Below are 16033 nucleotides of genomic sequence, written 5' to 3'. Positions count from 1 at the left end.
CTGTTCTCAAAGCTTATCACCTTTTTAGTGTGGGGTTAGGTCTTCAACTTCAACTTTGTCTTCATCTTTGTCTTAAGGTCAACGGAAGACATTAGAGATCTCTTTGGTAGGGCATAATGTATCCTTTTAGATTGATATTTATGGGCCATTTGTTTTACAGGGGGTTAGTCCAGGAAGTACAGGATAATGTCATTAGGTGGATAGAGTTTCATTTAAATTAAAAAAAAAAAATCTATTGTTAGGTTTAAATGAGTCACTGCTTCATTAAGCATCAACATTAGATAACACATATTGAATGAATGTTTCCCATAAGCCAAGCTCTGTCCGAAGCATTTCACATGTATTCGCAGTTCATGCTCACAAACTGCCTCTAACTGACTGATTGTGATTTTCTTGATTTTACGGATGAGGGGACTGAGAAGCAGAGATGATGAACTTCCCCAAAGTCATGCAACTCGTAAGTGGGAGAAACAAGCTAGAATTCAGGCCGTCTTACTGCAGAGTACTCAAAATCAAAATAAACCAAATTTCATCTCCAGTTCTGGCAACTCACCAAAAACCAAAACACGATTTCAAAATATAAAATTTTAATAACACCCCACATAAATTTCCAACTACTTTCCCTAATTTTCTAACTGAAGTTTTAAATGAGTGTGTTTTTAATTTATTAGAAAGTGGATTGAAGAGAAAGCATTGGAAAATGAAGGAAGGCGTTTCAGTTAAACCCCAAATAACGGTTAAACTGAGCTATAAAACAGCTCCTTCTAGCTCCATTTCTCCTCAGACCATAAGTGCTATTCCTGATTGCCCTTCATTGTCATTTCCAGGGAGAAATGACACCAGCACAGTGGCAGGCCTTCCAATCTGGAGCACGGTCCACACAGCTTCCGAATTGGTGTTCAGTGTACAATGCACCGGAGTGCGGAAAATGCGCAGGGCATTGCCAACTATAGATGCTCGGAGTAATTCAGTGTAGTCAGAGAACATGGTGAAAAAAAGCAAAACCAGCCTGATTGAGGGGCGAATTCAGCAGGGAGTAAATCTGATCGGCATCAGTTCTGCGGACTGGAGTTGGCCAGCACGGCACCACCCAGGTGTTGCTGTAATGTACTCTGCCCGCAGCGCGCTGTTAACTGCGGGTCCAGGTGCGGGCCCTGGCCCTGGGGAGGGTGCTGGGTGCGCTCGAGCGTGCTCGCGTCGGGAGCCGCAGCTGCTGGTGGGAGGCCGGGGCCACACACGCTCCTCCCCGGTACCTCCTCCAGCATCGCCCGGGGAGGAGAGGGTCGGGGACAAAAGGCCGCGCGGAGCGGACTCAGGACACAGCCGGCGCGCAGCCCACCCGCCCGCCGCCTGCCGGAGCTGCTCGGCCCGCAGCCACGGGGACCGCTGCGGGTCAGAGGTTCGCAGTGCTGGTGGCGAGAAGCAGTCGGGTTTGGAGCGCTTGGGTCGCGTTGGTGTGCGGTGGAACACGCCCAGGGACCCCGGTTCCCGTGAGCAGCTCCGCGCCGCACCTGGGTGAGGAGAGGTCCCGGGGGCGAGGCGGGAGTGGGAGGAAGGGCACGGTCGCCGCGCTGGAGGCCGGGACCCCGGAGCGGCGACCGGCTGGGGTGGGCTAGCTGAGCCGCACCCGCTCTGCTGGCCGGTCCTGGGCTCACAGTCCCTGCAGCCCTCGGAAACGGCGCTAGGATCCTCGCGGGGAGCGGGGGAGAGTGACGGGATTCGACACCAGTTCTTCCAAACCTTTTCGCGAAAGCAAAGGAAGCAACTCTAAGAGTTCAGAGCTAGTGGGGAGAATCAGGTCAGGGGAACAGGAAACACACGGAGTTTTCTTTTCTTTTTTTGGCGGAGTCTCACTTTGTCGCCAGGCTGGAGTGCAGAGGCGCGATCTCGGCTCACTGCAACCTCTGTCTCCCGGGTTCGAGCGATTCTACTGCCTCAGCCTCCGGAGTAGCTGGGACTACTGGCGCGCCCTATCACGCTCGGCTAATTTTTTTGTATTTTTAGTGGAGACGGGATTTAGCCGTTTTAGCCAGGATGGTCTCGATCTCCTCACCTCGTGATTCGCCCGCCTCGGCCTCTCAAAGTGTTGGGATTACAGGTGTGAGCCACCACGCCCGCTCCGGAGTTTTCTTATCTGTAGATCTCCTACAGGGACAATCTCTCTCTCTCTCTCTCTCTCTCTCTCTCTCTCTCTCTCTCTCTCACACACACACACACACACACACACACACACCCCACTACACACCTCTCACTCTGCCTCCTCTCTCTCTCTCCCCGCGCTCTCTCTCACTCTCCCTTTGAGGAGTATTGCGTCTTTTGGAGCCCAGTTATGAGTGGCTGCTGTAGGAACAAAACAAAGCACTCTTTGTTCTCCCTGGAGCATCCTTCTGCCGGCCGGGTAAGATCACAGCTGTTTCACCAAGTCAAGGGAGAGGCTCATTTTCAAAAAATTAAGCAAAATCAGAAAACAGGGAACACTGTCTTCCTCATCATCTCTTGGAGCTTGTAAGATAAATTTCTGTCACCAAAAACGAAAAGTTCGGGCTTTTATTCATGCCTGTGGTTCTTGGGATTGCTGCAGTGGTGATGAGGGAGGAGGAGAGGTGCCTATGGCTCATAAATGGCAGCTTGCCACCTTTAAAAGGCACACAGATTCAGATTTGGGAGGGATGTGTTAACAAATCAGGCTTGCACAATTTCCTCTGATCCAGATGAGAATGCTGAGCTGGGAGACTGGTATATGGGTAGGAGCTGGAAAATGTATCCCCTGAGGTGTTGGCAATCCCAAGAGGCTCAGCACCAAACCTTGAGCTTACACTGAATTCAGAGATTTGAGCATTAAGCACTGGCCTGATCAAGAAGAAGCAGATGGCCTTCTGGTCACGAGGCACTGGTGAGCCTCCATCACCCAGGCAGATTCCCTCACGGAGGAATTCTGCTGGCCCTGCAGAAAGTGGTGAGACAGCCCACCACCTTGGCATTTTCCATCAGGCCTGCTTCAGCTCCTTGCACTTGGGCACTGAAAGGGCTTTCCCCTTCCCAAATATTTGTGCACCAGAAGCTGCTGCTGGCCATGTGGTGATGTCTCAATGTCTTTCTTCATTGAACTGCACCCTTCATACCCAAGGCTGGCACCATAGTCTGTCACTACCTGTACAGCCAACGAGACTGAAGGAGTCGCAGCGTTAGGAGTGTTGTGAATCTGGTTTGGCCACTCATTTTACAGTTGAGAAATCTCTTCTGAGGTGTGGAAGGGCTTGCTTAGCACCGCAGGACTTTTCCCTCAAACAGAACCTGGGACAGCTGGGTCCTCATTTCCTCTGCATTGCATCTCTGTGCCCTTTGCACTTTTGTCGCGAGGAATATACATGGGCCTAAACACATTCCCTCACCCTCACCTTTACACATGAATATGATTTTCCACCCTCTTTGAAGCTCTGTCAGCATAGAACATTAAGAAAAGTACTAACTAGGTACCTGAGCAGCTGGAGTGGGAGCACCTGGGAAGGTCAGTTTAGGAGTCCCCTTTATCTTCCTTTTCCTAATACCCAAGAAAATGACTCTTTCCTGGAAAGAAAGGCGGTTATTGGATTATTTACACTCTGATTCCTCTTAAGCCTAATTTTTTTTTCAAGATTCATGATAATAAGCCTGACTGATGTCTCAAGACGTTGAGAAATTTCCATAAAATAAAAGCATTGAAGAGAAAGTACTGAGTGAAGAGAAATTGAAGGGAAATATTTAATTCTAAAATCATATTGTTCCAGAATATGATTCTGGGTTCTTACTGCCTTTATTTATGACGCCAGTCACCTGTTAGACACATTATGTGCCCTCACTGTCATTTTGCTCAATTTTATGGGCGTGATTCATAACACTAATAGAAACAGGCTAATACAAACAAACGTAGGTTTTTTGTTGTTAAAGAAACTTGGCAGTTGAGGAGAAATAAACAGTCTATTGTAAGAGTAGATGCTCATTGAATTAAGTGGGTTAGTTGATTCCTAGTAGAAGTTGTATTCATTCATTCATTTCAAAAAAATATTTTTTGATCAGATCCTAAGTGCCATGTGCTGAGTACAGAGCAGTTAGTAAGATATATATGCTCCCTGCTCTCATAGTGCTCACATTCTAGAATTGAGGGATGAACAACGTGAATTCATATAGTGAGAAGAAAAGCAAGCAGAGTGCTGCAGGATAGTGGTGTGTGTGTGTGTGTGTGGTGTGTGTGTGTATGTATGTATGTATGTATGTGTGTGTTGGACATATGGGAGGTGCCCAGTTTCTTGGATTGGATTGTGAGGAGAGACTTCTCTGCAAGAAGACCTTGAGATGAAACCTCAGGAAGATGGGCAGACATTCCCGTAGAGGGAACCACAAGCACAAACGTCCTGGTCCTGGGAACAGGTGTGATGTGCTGGAGGCCCAGCTGGAAGGCCAGTGTGGCTAGAGTTAGGTGAGGGAGAAGGAGAGTTGGAGGAGTGAGATTTAGGGACAGGAGCCAGATCAGGAAGAGCCTCATAGGCCAGGGGAAACATTTGGATTTTACTCTAACTACAAAGAGAAGCCAAAAGAGAGTTTGAAGCAGAGGTGTGATATAATCGATTTACATTTATAAAGAGATGACTCTGGATGCTATGTGGAGAGTGGATTATAGGGGAAGGAGAAGGGACAGGAAGACAGCGGCGAGTTTACTGATGGAGGGTGGTAGCAGTAGATGGGCATAGGCTATTTTTTATACTTACAGTAGGAAGTTAATGTTTCTCTCAAATTTCCCATCTACAAAATGGGAATGACATTGCTATACCTGGTCCACTTGTAAAAACTAATAAATGAATGAATATGCCCTGAAGGGTAGTATAAGATATTATTACCATTATTATTTGCTAATATCATATTACTTTGAATTCCCTGTGCTTTATTTTAAAATTTGTTTTAATAAATTTTGATGTCTTATTATATTCTTTTAAATAAACCTAATTTATTATACATAAAAGTATTTTTCTCTCTTCAGAGAACTGGAAACTCTTAACTGAGAGTTACCAATAAAAACAAGTCACCACAGAATGTAGGGAAATTATTGCTAAAATAATATCTGGCTTAATTTGAAAAGTTGAATATGCTCAGATAAAAATTCAAAAATGGAATAATTAAAGCTGGGAATGGGAAAAAATATTTTGGACCGATTTGCCTTTGTCCTGGCTATGGCCATGCAGATATCTGTGAGTGCAAAGATTTGTAGATAACTGAAAATATCCATATGGCAGCAGAATTTCTGGAGAAGGCTGTGGACCAGAGTTGAGTAGGGTTGTTTCCCTTTGTGAAGCATTCCTCAGAAGAAGCTCTTGAATTTTCTGTCATTGATAATTAAGTTTTAGAGAATCAGGAAGTTTTAAAGTTGTTTATCAACTAAGATAGCCATGTTCTTCACAGAGACACTACAACTAACTGCCACAATGAGGCAACTCTGTTTCTCTTTCCTGACTCACTTTGATGTGCAAGTTACTAGAAGGAGATATGCCTGCTTAGAGGAAACCAAGCCCTTCCTCATTTATATTGCGGGCAGTGGAAATGTCAGCTCATGACTTAATAGTCCCTAGGTCATGTTAACTTGCCAGATCCCCTTAATTATTTATTGGTCAGTGTGTCTGAATTTCAGCCTGAAGTGGCTAGTCTGGTGATTTGAATTGCAGACAAAATGTGACAGTAATTCTGGGATCTGTATGATTTATCTCTTGCCATATCTACCACCATATTTCTCTTAGGACTTGGGAGTGGGGGTGTTTGGGTATCTTAAAGGGAGAAGTTACATCTCTCCTTGAAGCCAGAAATCTATTTGTTTCACTCATGTTTTGAAATGTTGAATTAGTTGCTCCTTTAAAAATCAGTGGAAATTACATACAAATGTAATTTTCCAGCTTTTCTTGGAAACCATCAGATGATCTAGTGACATAGAGCTGCCATTCCTACATGGAAGCAATTAACTGGCATAGAGTGGTCGTTGCCTTCTTTGGATGATCCAGTTTGCCACAGTCCACACCAGTCCTTATTCTATTGCATAGACCTGTTTGACTCCTTTAAATTACCTGTCTGGCCCTTGTAGACCTTTGATTTTTAACTTCAGGTTTAGGGCAATCAAGTGCGGCCTGTCTGTTACACTTTCACCCTCATCTAATGCAGGAATCTATATTCCAGTACCCCTGCTGGTAGTCCTCAGACCTGTACTTTAACTGCTCCTCTGATAAAGAAGATAATGCTAGTTGTTGCAAAGCTCCTGTTGATGGAGCTGTACAGTCTGAGCCCACATAGAACATGTTTAGGACCCTTGCACAGGACTGTGGCTGTCACATGCCATCTTGGTTTTCCCCATTAAAAGTAAGCATTCCTCATTCCTTCAACAACTCCTCATGTGACTTGCTGCCTTGTTCCCTCATCATTCTGGTTATTTTTGGGTTATTGTCCCTTGGCCTGAACCTTTATTTGTTAAAATCCTTAAAGCCCCACCAATTCAATAAGATTTGGTCTAACTGGTGCAGAATGCAGTGGGAGGGTGGCTTCCCTTTCTCTATGATGTTACACTTTTGTCATGCAACTGAAGATGTCTTTAGATTTTTCTTGGCCAATCCATTGTGTTTTTAAATTTACTTTCAGGGCTTATTTTCCAGTTAGATTCTTCCTGAGAGTTTACGGGAGAACTATTCAATGTACAGCTTGAGAGCAATTGTCTTCAGCTGAGGATGATTTCTGCCCCCACTCCAGGGGACATTTGGCAATGTCTGGAGACATAATATTTAGTTGCCACAACTGGGGTGTGCTATTGGTATCTAGTGAATAGAGGCCAGGGATGCTGCTAAACACCCTGCAATGCACAGGACAGCCCCACAACCGAGACTTATCAGCCCTGAGTGTCGAGAGTGCTGAGCTTAAGAATCCCTACTTGATAGTCAAAGTCTAGGTTCAGATTCTGGTTTAGCTACTTCCTATCCTTGTGAACTTGGGCATGTTATTCAACCTCTTTGTCTTCATTTTCTCATCTGTATGTTGAAGAACTCTGAGGACTAAATGAGTTCATTTATATGAAATGCTTAGAAGGGTACCTGTCACAGAGTAAGCCATCATTATTAATAACTGCCAGTTCTTCTCAGAACTGCCTTCCCTCTGTGGCCTTCATTATCATTTTTCCAGCTTCTTTTAGTATTTTCCTCTGTATTGGGGCATATATGTCAGTTTAATACTGCATCTTCCTGGAGAACATGGACACTGAGTTCTTTTAGCAGGAGAGGATCTGTGCCTGTTGCTTGTACATCCTGTTTCCGGTGTGCCTCAGGCTCCTCCACACTGCAGTCACTGTGGCTTGCACCTGCACAACAGACTCCTGGGGCTGAGGAGCAATTGGTAGACTTCAGATTATAATAATAGCATTCCTCCAAGGGCTCACATCCCCATAACAACCTCACTATCAGGGTTCCCCTTTGACAGATGAGGAGAGAAAAGCAGAAAGTAGGTAAGAACGTAACTGCAGCTACCAAACTAGTAAGTAGCAGATTCAAGATTCAAACCTTGGCAGCCAGAAACTGAAGCTAGATTTCTAAACGACTTTATCATTCTGACACAGGTAAGTTTTCTCAAGAAGTATACCCATGACCTTAACCTGACCATCATGTAGCCATTTGTGCATACAACACTCAACAGATCCAGTTACTCTTACTATTGTGAGTAATATTGCATACATAGGGTGTGTGTATTTGTGTATATATGTGTTTATTATTCTTCCACTGTGTTTCACTTTTTAAGGGCAGGGGTTGATTGTGACTTTCATTTTTCATGATGCAAGGAGCTCTGATCCTTTAAGGAGAAGCTACAGTTACTCTAGAAAAACCATTCTTCTGAAGCTTTAAACTCATTTTAAGACTATAGAGAATATAATAGCTGAGGTCACAGTGCCAGGTTGGCCTATCTAGGCAGGCAGGTTGGGGGACTGAGTCTGAGAGTAAGATCAGGAACTTTCAGTATAACAGCAAGCTGCACAGAGATCTTAGACACCTTTTACCTTTTATGACCATTAAGCCATATAGAACACCAAACATTTGGACATTTGCACATGGGATGCAGATTAGTTCCCATTTCCAAAATTGTGAGTAGAATCAACTAATTATATGTTACTTGCAGGTTTTCAGTACAGTACTTGTACTTATAAATGGCTGTGTTATTAAACTACTTCCACAATAGGGAACTGTTTCTTATTTTGCTCTTTTGACCCTACTTCTTTTCTTAGGTTGTGAAATGATTATGCAAGAGTTGTGACTACCGTCCACAAAATAAGATGCTTTTGACACTTCTGCAGAAGTCACTTGAGTGCTACACATTTGAGATAACGTCCAGGTTAAGTTTTGACTCCATTAGCCAATATGGTAGAAAATAATAGAGTAGATACTATCTTTTCTCTTTCTTGGTTTCAAATTAGCAAGTATTGAGTAGGACATTTTTTGCAGATACTTTTAAAGAGAATCATATATCTTAGATAAAGATGAGACCTAAGACTTCAACCACACTCATCCCTTTTTCAGCATCCCTGGCAGGGAGTTATTTAGCAGTGTCTGAGTTCTCATGATAGAGAACTCCACACTATGAGGTAGACATTACAAATTACTTAATTATCAAAATGTTCTTCCTTTTATTTCTCATGCATCTGCCTCCCTAGAATGAAATATTTCTTCCTTATTAAACAAGAATAGAGTTGCCCCAGCATTTTCTTAGATCAGGGTTTCTCAACCTCAGCATTATTGAAATTTTGAGATTCCTCTATGTTGTAGGGCTGTCCTGTGCACTGCAGGATGCTTAACGGCATCCCTAACTGCTACTCACTAGATGCCAGTAGCAGCCCCCTCCTGGTTGTGGCAACCAAAAATATCTCCAGATATTAATAAGTGTCTTCTTGGGGGGCAAAACTGCTTTAGATGAGAGACACTGTTGTAGAGTAATGTTCCAGCTGCATTCTCCAGCCTTCATCCTATTGTAAAATATCCAAAGAAGATTTTATCTTCTTCAGCAATCATTTGGCCTAATAATGGGTCAGTTTTGAGGTATTTAAGCCACTTTCTTTGACTTTAGTTGAAACTGAATTGGGCTATCATTTGCTCTTTGTCTCATTCGGTTACTTTATATGCTCCATATTTGTTTTCTATTGCTGCTATAAAAATTTTCCACAAATTTAGTGACTTAAAGCAACACAATTTATTATCTCATGGTTCTGAAAGTCAGAAGTCTGACATGGCCTTAATAGGCTAAAATAAAAGGTTGAGTGAACCTTCAGAGGTCAGCAAGGCTGTGTTGCTTTCTTGAGGCTCTAGAGGTCTCCTTACCTTTCCAAGATTCTAGAGGCCATCCACATGTCATAGCTCATGCCAGCTTCCTTCATTTTCAAAGCCTGCCATGGTAGGTTAAGTTCTCACATCACATCATTTGGACCTCTTCTTCTGCCATCCTCTTATACTTTTAAGGACTCTTATGATTACATTGGGCCAGATAATCCATGATAATCTCCCTATTTTAAGGTCAACTGATTAACATTAATTCCATCTGCATCTTAATTCTTTTTTGCTATGGAACATAACATATTCGCATGTTCTGGGGTTTAGAATATGGACATTTGGGTGGGAGTGCATTGTTCAGCCTGCCACATGCCCCCATTCCAAAGGTCAATCAGGAAGAATTTGGAAAGAGAGTACTGATACTTAACAAATGAGCATTTTCTTTTCTAACTCTTTACCAATAACACAAGAGTTAAGGCCCGCCTGCCCTAATTTCTTGCCAGGACTAGGTTTTACTTGGATGGTTTATTTGTCAGCTCTTCAGGGAGATTCCAGACTTGAGATTGGACATTTTACCTGTTGTTTTGATTTGTCTTTTGTTTCGAAAAGGGAAATGATGCCTGATGAGAATTTAACAGTGACAAATAGGGGAAATAAGGATTTGTGGCAGTTATGGTTGTGTATGGAGACTGCAACTGAGATCTGAAGAACAGGTGGGGAACTGTGGTTTCAGTGGGAGAAATGAAGTCTACGGGAGAGAGCAGAAAGGTGGAATCCATTTAAATGGAATGTACTATCTGAGTGCTCATTGAAAGTCTTCTTAATTGCCAGGATGATATTTTATCTAGTGGTCAAGGTGCCAAATTGAAGATAATTATTTTCAGGCCTTACTATTTGAAGAAAATTATTGATTTTTAAAGTGAACATTCCCATTGATTTAGAATGTTGGACTAGAGAAAAGTAGGAAAAGCTTGAAAAAATTATCTTTAGTTTCTAACTATACAAAACTCTCCAAAGAAGATAAACTTGGCAAACATTTGTTATTTTTTGTATTTGTTTTTCTTCCTCCTCATCCCCCTCCTCTTCCTCCTCCTCTTCTTTCTCTTCCTCCTCCTCCCTCTTCTTCTTTTTCATGTATCTGGGATCATGGATAATTTTCTTAATTCTCTACATGGCATTTTACTTGATATTAAACATAAACACTCTTCATGATCATACAAATGCTTTTTAAATGTCCTTTAAAAATTATTTATTAGTAAACAAACATTTTATACTAAAAAATGGGGAAAATACCTATAAGTCCATCACCCCTTTTTATATATTTTTTTACTATGAAGTTTTAAATGGTAATTTTATGTATTTTTTCAATTAAAATTGCATTGTAAATAGTTAATTTTGTGAATATCATGTCAATAACTGAATAAAAATCTCATTGATTATATCGTCTGATATTTGTAGGGTTTTCATTGTAAGTATATATATGTGTATGTGTTAGCGCTTATAGAGTTGGAATAAACATTGTAGGTCATCAAGGTTTTAGAGTTTTATTTTCCTATGTATAAGATATTTTTGTGCTAATCCCAGGAATTTAATTAAAAGGTCAATTAAGGGTGTGGACAATTTAAGTCTTGCCAAATTGCCTTCCTGACATCAGTGTATCCACTTATAAGTCCACTGGCATTGCTGACTTGTTTTGGTAAACTTTGCAGTCTTAAAACGTAGGTCCTGTGTTCCTAGACTTCTGGCCTACTAGTTATTGATCTGTTTGACCAGTGACATGTTTCTCAAAGAAAATTTTGGCCGGATGCGGTGGCTCATGCCTGTAATCCCAGCACTTTGAGAGGTAGAGGTGAGTGGATCACCTGAGGTCAGGAGTTCATGAGCAGCCTGGCCAACATGGAGAAATCCCGTCTCTACTAAAAATACAAAAATCAGTCAGGCATTGTGGCAGGTGCCTGTAATCCCAGCTACTCAGAAGGCTGAGGCAGTAGAATTACTTGAACCTGGAAGGCGGAGGTTGCAGTGAGCTGAGGTGGTGCTATTGCATTCCAGCCTAGCTGACAGAGTGAGACTCCATCTCCAAAAAAAAAAAAAAAAGGAAAAAAATTTTGTGTTTTTGTATTGACCAGTGATTGTGGTTATGGTAATAGATTTTCATGCAATGTGATGATGAAGACTGCTGTACCAAGGGTTTTAGTGTAGTCCCTTTGGATTCTCTAGTTCTAAAAGAATGTCTAAAGTTAGCATTAGGCTTTTCAGGGTCCTAGTTCTTAAATATAAATACATTTCTAGCTAACTCATATGGTTGAGAAAAAGGTACTTACCTGTGTCAAGAGAACTTTAAAAGTGAAAAGACGTTTTATGAATTATTCCTGTGTGTTCATATTCAGAAGCCTCTGTGATCATTGTGATTATTACATGTTAATATGGTTCCCGGCTCATAACTCCCGCAGCCCTTGCTACAGTCTTTTGTTATAATATTGGAGTGCTTTAGGCTTCAGGAGCAGATCTCAGAAAGCAGAATCTTTCTCTCTGACCTTTTCCTGCCTTCCTTTCACCTGCCCAAGGCAGGACTCTAACCTGATTGTAGGTTATAAGACCCTCATTCCAGGAAGGGTCCTCTTACCCTGGAGGAAGGAATGCTGCACAGAGAGACCAAGGATAATCTGAACAGACAGGCCTTGCTGGGTTTCCCCTGTGAGTCTATTAGCATTAGAGCTTACCCTTATTGTCCAGTCATATTTCTACACAGCTGTTCATACTTTGTTGAATTATGCATAAAAATAGACAATTTCCCCTGTATCTTTGGGTTTTCATTCTGAAGGCTCCTTGTGAATACACATTAGATAAATAATCTGCCTTTACAAGTTGTTTTCAGTGAACCTTCAGAGGTCCAAGGGCAATGCCACCCATGGCCCCCTTGACCCCTGCAGTATGCATGTATTCAAGCCTAGAAATGCCTCTGGAAAAAAATCTGTTAGCAAGTCATTACTTGTGAAGAGACAACTCAATTTACCTTTTCCTGTTATGTTTGGAGTTTTGAAATCATCTATTAACTTTATAATAAAATTAAATATAATACTGAAATAAAATAAAATCAACCAACATTATAAATAATCTTATAGAGTTACACTATATATACTTTTTTTTCTGATCAAAAGAAAGATGTTGAATAAGGAAATATAGTCCCTCTGCAAGTAGTTTAAGAAGTTTTGGCTGGGCGTGGTGGCTCACGCCTGTAATCCCAGCACTTTGGGAGGCCGAGGAGAGCAGATCATGTGGTCAGGAGATCGAGACCATCCTAGCCAACACGGTGAAACCCCGTCTCTACTAAAAATACAAAAATTAGCTGGGCATGGTGGTGGGCGCCTGTAGTCCCAGCTACTCTGGAGGCTGAGGCAGAAGAATTGCTTGAACCCAGAAGGTGAAGGTTGCAGTGAGCCGAGATCACACCACTGAACTCCAGCCTGATGACAGAGTGAGAATTCGTCCAAAAAAAAAAAAAAAAAAATGTTTAGAGCTTCAGCAACACATTTCCCAGCGGCCTGTCTGGGTCTTTCTAGCCTGTACAATAGTAGCTGCCCTTACACGAAAGCCCCATCTCTTTGAAATCTTTCTGTCTAAATTCCTGTTGCTCTCTCAGAACTTGCACCATATCATTTAAGAATTATAAAATACGCCTGTAATTTCCTTTCTTCCTGTATTATATTATTAATATATGCTAGTCTTGTCTCTGAAACACAATTGTAAACTCTCTGAGAGTAGGGATTGTGTCACATTCTCTGGTACTTACCACAATTGTTGCCATAGCAGAGGGCATATAGTATTTGCTTAAGAAATACCCTTTGATTGAATGACTGCAGATCTGATATTCAGGATAGGCCATGCTGTGCTGCAGTAAGGCAATAACAGCTTCACCTGGAAATTTCAGTGGCTTAACACAGCAAAAGTTTATTTCCTATTTGTGAAAGATCATTTGAATTGGCATGGGCTCTTCTCTGTTCAGTGACTAGGCATCCAGGCTTCTTTCACTTCAAGACTGCACTATGTCAGCATGTGATTTCTAAGTTTGCCGTGTCAGGGAGAGGAAGGCATGAAGGAGATACAGTGACTCTGTTTCAGACCACTTCTGTTCAAATTTCTGTTTCTCAGGAATTAGTCCCACTGGCCCAGCCCAAGCACAGGGGCAGCTAAGAAATGTAGGGACGCACATAGATGTTCAGGAGCACTCATTGTCTGTGCCACACAGCTTTATTACATCTGCCCACAAAATAGCTATACTAACAAGCACTTCATTAGTGTCCGTGGGACACTGGATCATTACATTTGGCGCAGTTTGTATTACTAACCAGATGTGCTAGATTTATTCACTCAGCAGGCATTTATTGAGTGCCTCTGTATACCAGGTACTATTCTCAGTCTTGGGAATACAGCAGGGGGAAAAACCATAAAAAATCCTTCCACTCACGGAACTAAGTTTTTAGTGGAAGGTGATACACAGCTAACAAATTAGTTGGTGATAAATATTGGAGAAAAATAAAGTAGGGAGGGAAATAGGGAATGTATTGGTGTGAAGAAGGAGGTTAGATTGTAATTTTAAATTGATTGATCCAGGAAAGTGTCACTGAGAAAGTATCACTGGAACAAAAACCCGGAAGTGAGAGGACCAGTCATTTGGGTGTCAGAGCAAAGAGGATTCCCACAAAAGGGAAGATATTCAAAGCCCTCAAGGTGGGGATGGAGGGTGGTTGTGGAGTACTTGGCATGTTTGGTGAATGGCAAGGAAGCAAGTGTGATTGCAGCAGGTGTCCAAGAGGGGATAGTGGAAGGATTGGGAGTGTGTTCAGTAAAGGCTATGTAGAGCCTTCTATGCTATTTTGGGTGAATGGCTTCTACCCTGTAATATATGACACCATTTGGGGGTTTTGTGCAGAAGGGTGACACAATCACTCTGGCTGCTGTGTTGGGGATAGATTATAGGGTCAAGGGCAAAAGCAAGGAGACCCGTTAGAGGTGATGGCAAATTTTAGGTGAGAGATGGTGGTGGCTTGGACCTTTTCTATCCCCCACAAAAGTTGAAGGGCCAAATTTTAGAGGGGAAAGTGGGTGCACAAATGCAAGATAGTTTTTGCTAATAAGATGTTAGCATACAGCCTAATTGTAATATAATTTATTATTACCACCCATCTCATATTCTGTTGTTTCATTTGCTGATTCAACAAGCATCTATGCAGTACCACTTCTTGCCAGGTCCTCTATTAGGCACTGGGACAACAAATAAGACCTGACCTCTGCTTTTTGGAAACTTATATTATAGTAGGATTATAGAAATTACCAAGAATATAACATCATATTAATACCCAAAACAACCATAGCAGCAGAAATATAATCACTGTATAATTAAATGATGGAAATAGCCAAAATTTATGAACTGTTTACTATGTGCTAGACATACCTATGGATGTTATTATGATGATGATAGATGGTTGTTATATTTGTTATATTTTGTTGGCTATTTTTATTGCTGACTATACTGTTATAAAGTTAGAAAACTAGTGACCAAAAACTTAATCTAACTGTCTGAAAGTATTATTTCTGTGCTCTACAATCCAATATAATCCTTGGTAATGTAGGTAATGGTAATCCTACATTACCAAAGATTTTACTATTCTAGTGCCAATCTAAAACCCAGCCCAGAAAATACATGTTTTATTTTTTCCGAGTGTTACTAGTACCTCAGCCTCTCTTGATTTGTCAGCCTATTTAAGGCCGCTTCATTGCATGTTTTTTTTTTCTTTTAATCATTTGCTTTAAAGAAGACTAAGCTGAAACTGCTGCTCAGCTCCCAAGATGGTGCCACCCAAATTGTGTGTGCTTTTCTGCCTCTGCGGCTGCCTCGCTGTGGTTCATCCTTTTGACTGGCAATACCTAAATCCTGTTGCCCATATGAAATCATCAGGTAAGAGGTATATTTGTTCAAGGTCTTGAGCAACTGATCTGTTGGCATACTTCAAGTGGGCCCCAAGAAGTTGCACGTCTGCACATCTAAACAAGTCTTATTTAAATGCTTATGGAGATCCTGCATTCTGCTGGAGTCGGGGAGAGGTTCTCACTTTTTCCTCATTTCAACGGAAATTGAAGAAGCGCCTGTGTTCTTCAATGTCAGGACTGCAGGACAGAACCAGGATGGGACATTTTAAGATGCACTGGAAGCTCAGCTTGCAATCACCACGGAGAACCTCCTTAATGCCACCCCTTCTCTCTCCAACTGCCCTAACATATGCCCACACAAGCATAGTAATGCAACGGCTCTGGAGTCCACTCCAAGGCAGCCTCAAAACCTGCTTCCATGAGGTGGAGAAGAAGCAGGTGTCTTGTTCAACAGGCCTAGTCCTGGTTAATAGTGGAAAGTCATGTGAGATAACAATTTCAGGTCTTGGGATCCAAAGGGAAACAATCTTTCCTACCTAATAATAGAGAGAAGTAGGGACAAGGGAGGTGCTAGGGAGTTCCAGATGAGAATGGATGTGATCACTGATTCTTTCTTGCCTCGTGGTAAGAGGGGAAAGAAAGCGGAGGAAAGCTTAGACAAACCTAGGAGGAGGAGGGGCCAAAACAGGACAGCCATCTTCAGACAGCTACATTTAATGTCATTAAGAGGGACCTTAATTGCAAAGAGATTGTTTCTGGAGCTTTGCAAATTCCTGCTCATCCCAAAGGGT

General features: G+C 42.0%; 1 protein-coding gene across 1 annotated transcript in view; it reads left to right on the top strand.

Moving 5' to 3' along the window:
• The first annotated feature begins 1271 nt into the window (after window positions 1–1271).
• The window catches only part of PLA2G7 (phospholipase A2 group VII), a 32325-nt gene continuing 17563 nt past the window's right edge, over window positions 1272–16033 (top strand). The window contains 2 exon segments of the mRNA XM_033217372.1: window positions 1272–1515; window positions 15128–15270. Coding sequence (XP_033073263.1) covers window positions 15162–15270 — 109 coding nt within the window. The 5' untranslated portion in view covers window positions 1272–1515; window positions 15128–15161.

Source organism: Trachypithecus francoisi, unplaced genomic scaffold (genome assembly GCF_009764315.1).
Source record: "Trachypithecus francoisi isolate TF-2019V2 unplaced genomic scaffold, Tfra_2.0 Lachesis_group10, whole genome shotgun sequence".
NCBI lineage: Eukaryota > Metazoa > Chordata > Mammalia > Primates > Cercopithecidae > Trachypithecus > Trachypithecus francoisi.
This window is presented reverse-complemented; position numbering and strand designations above follow the sequence as displayed.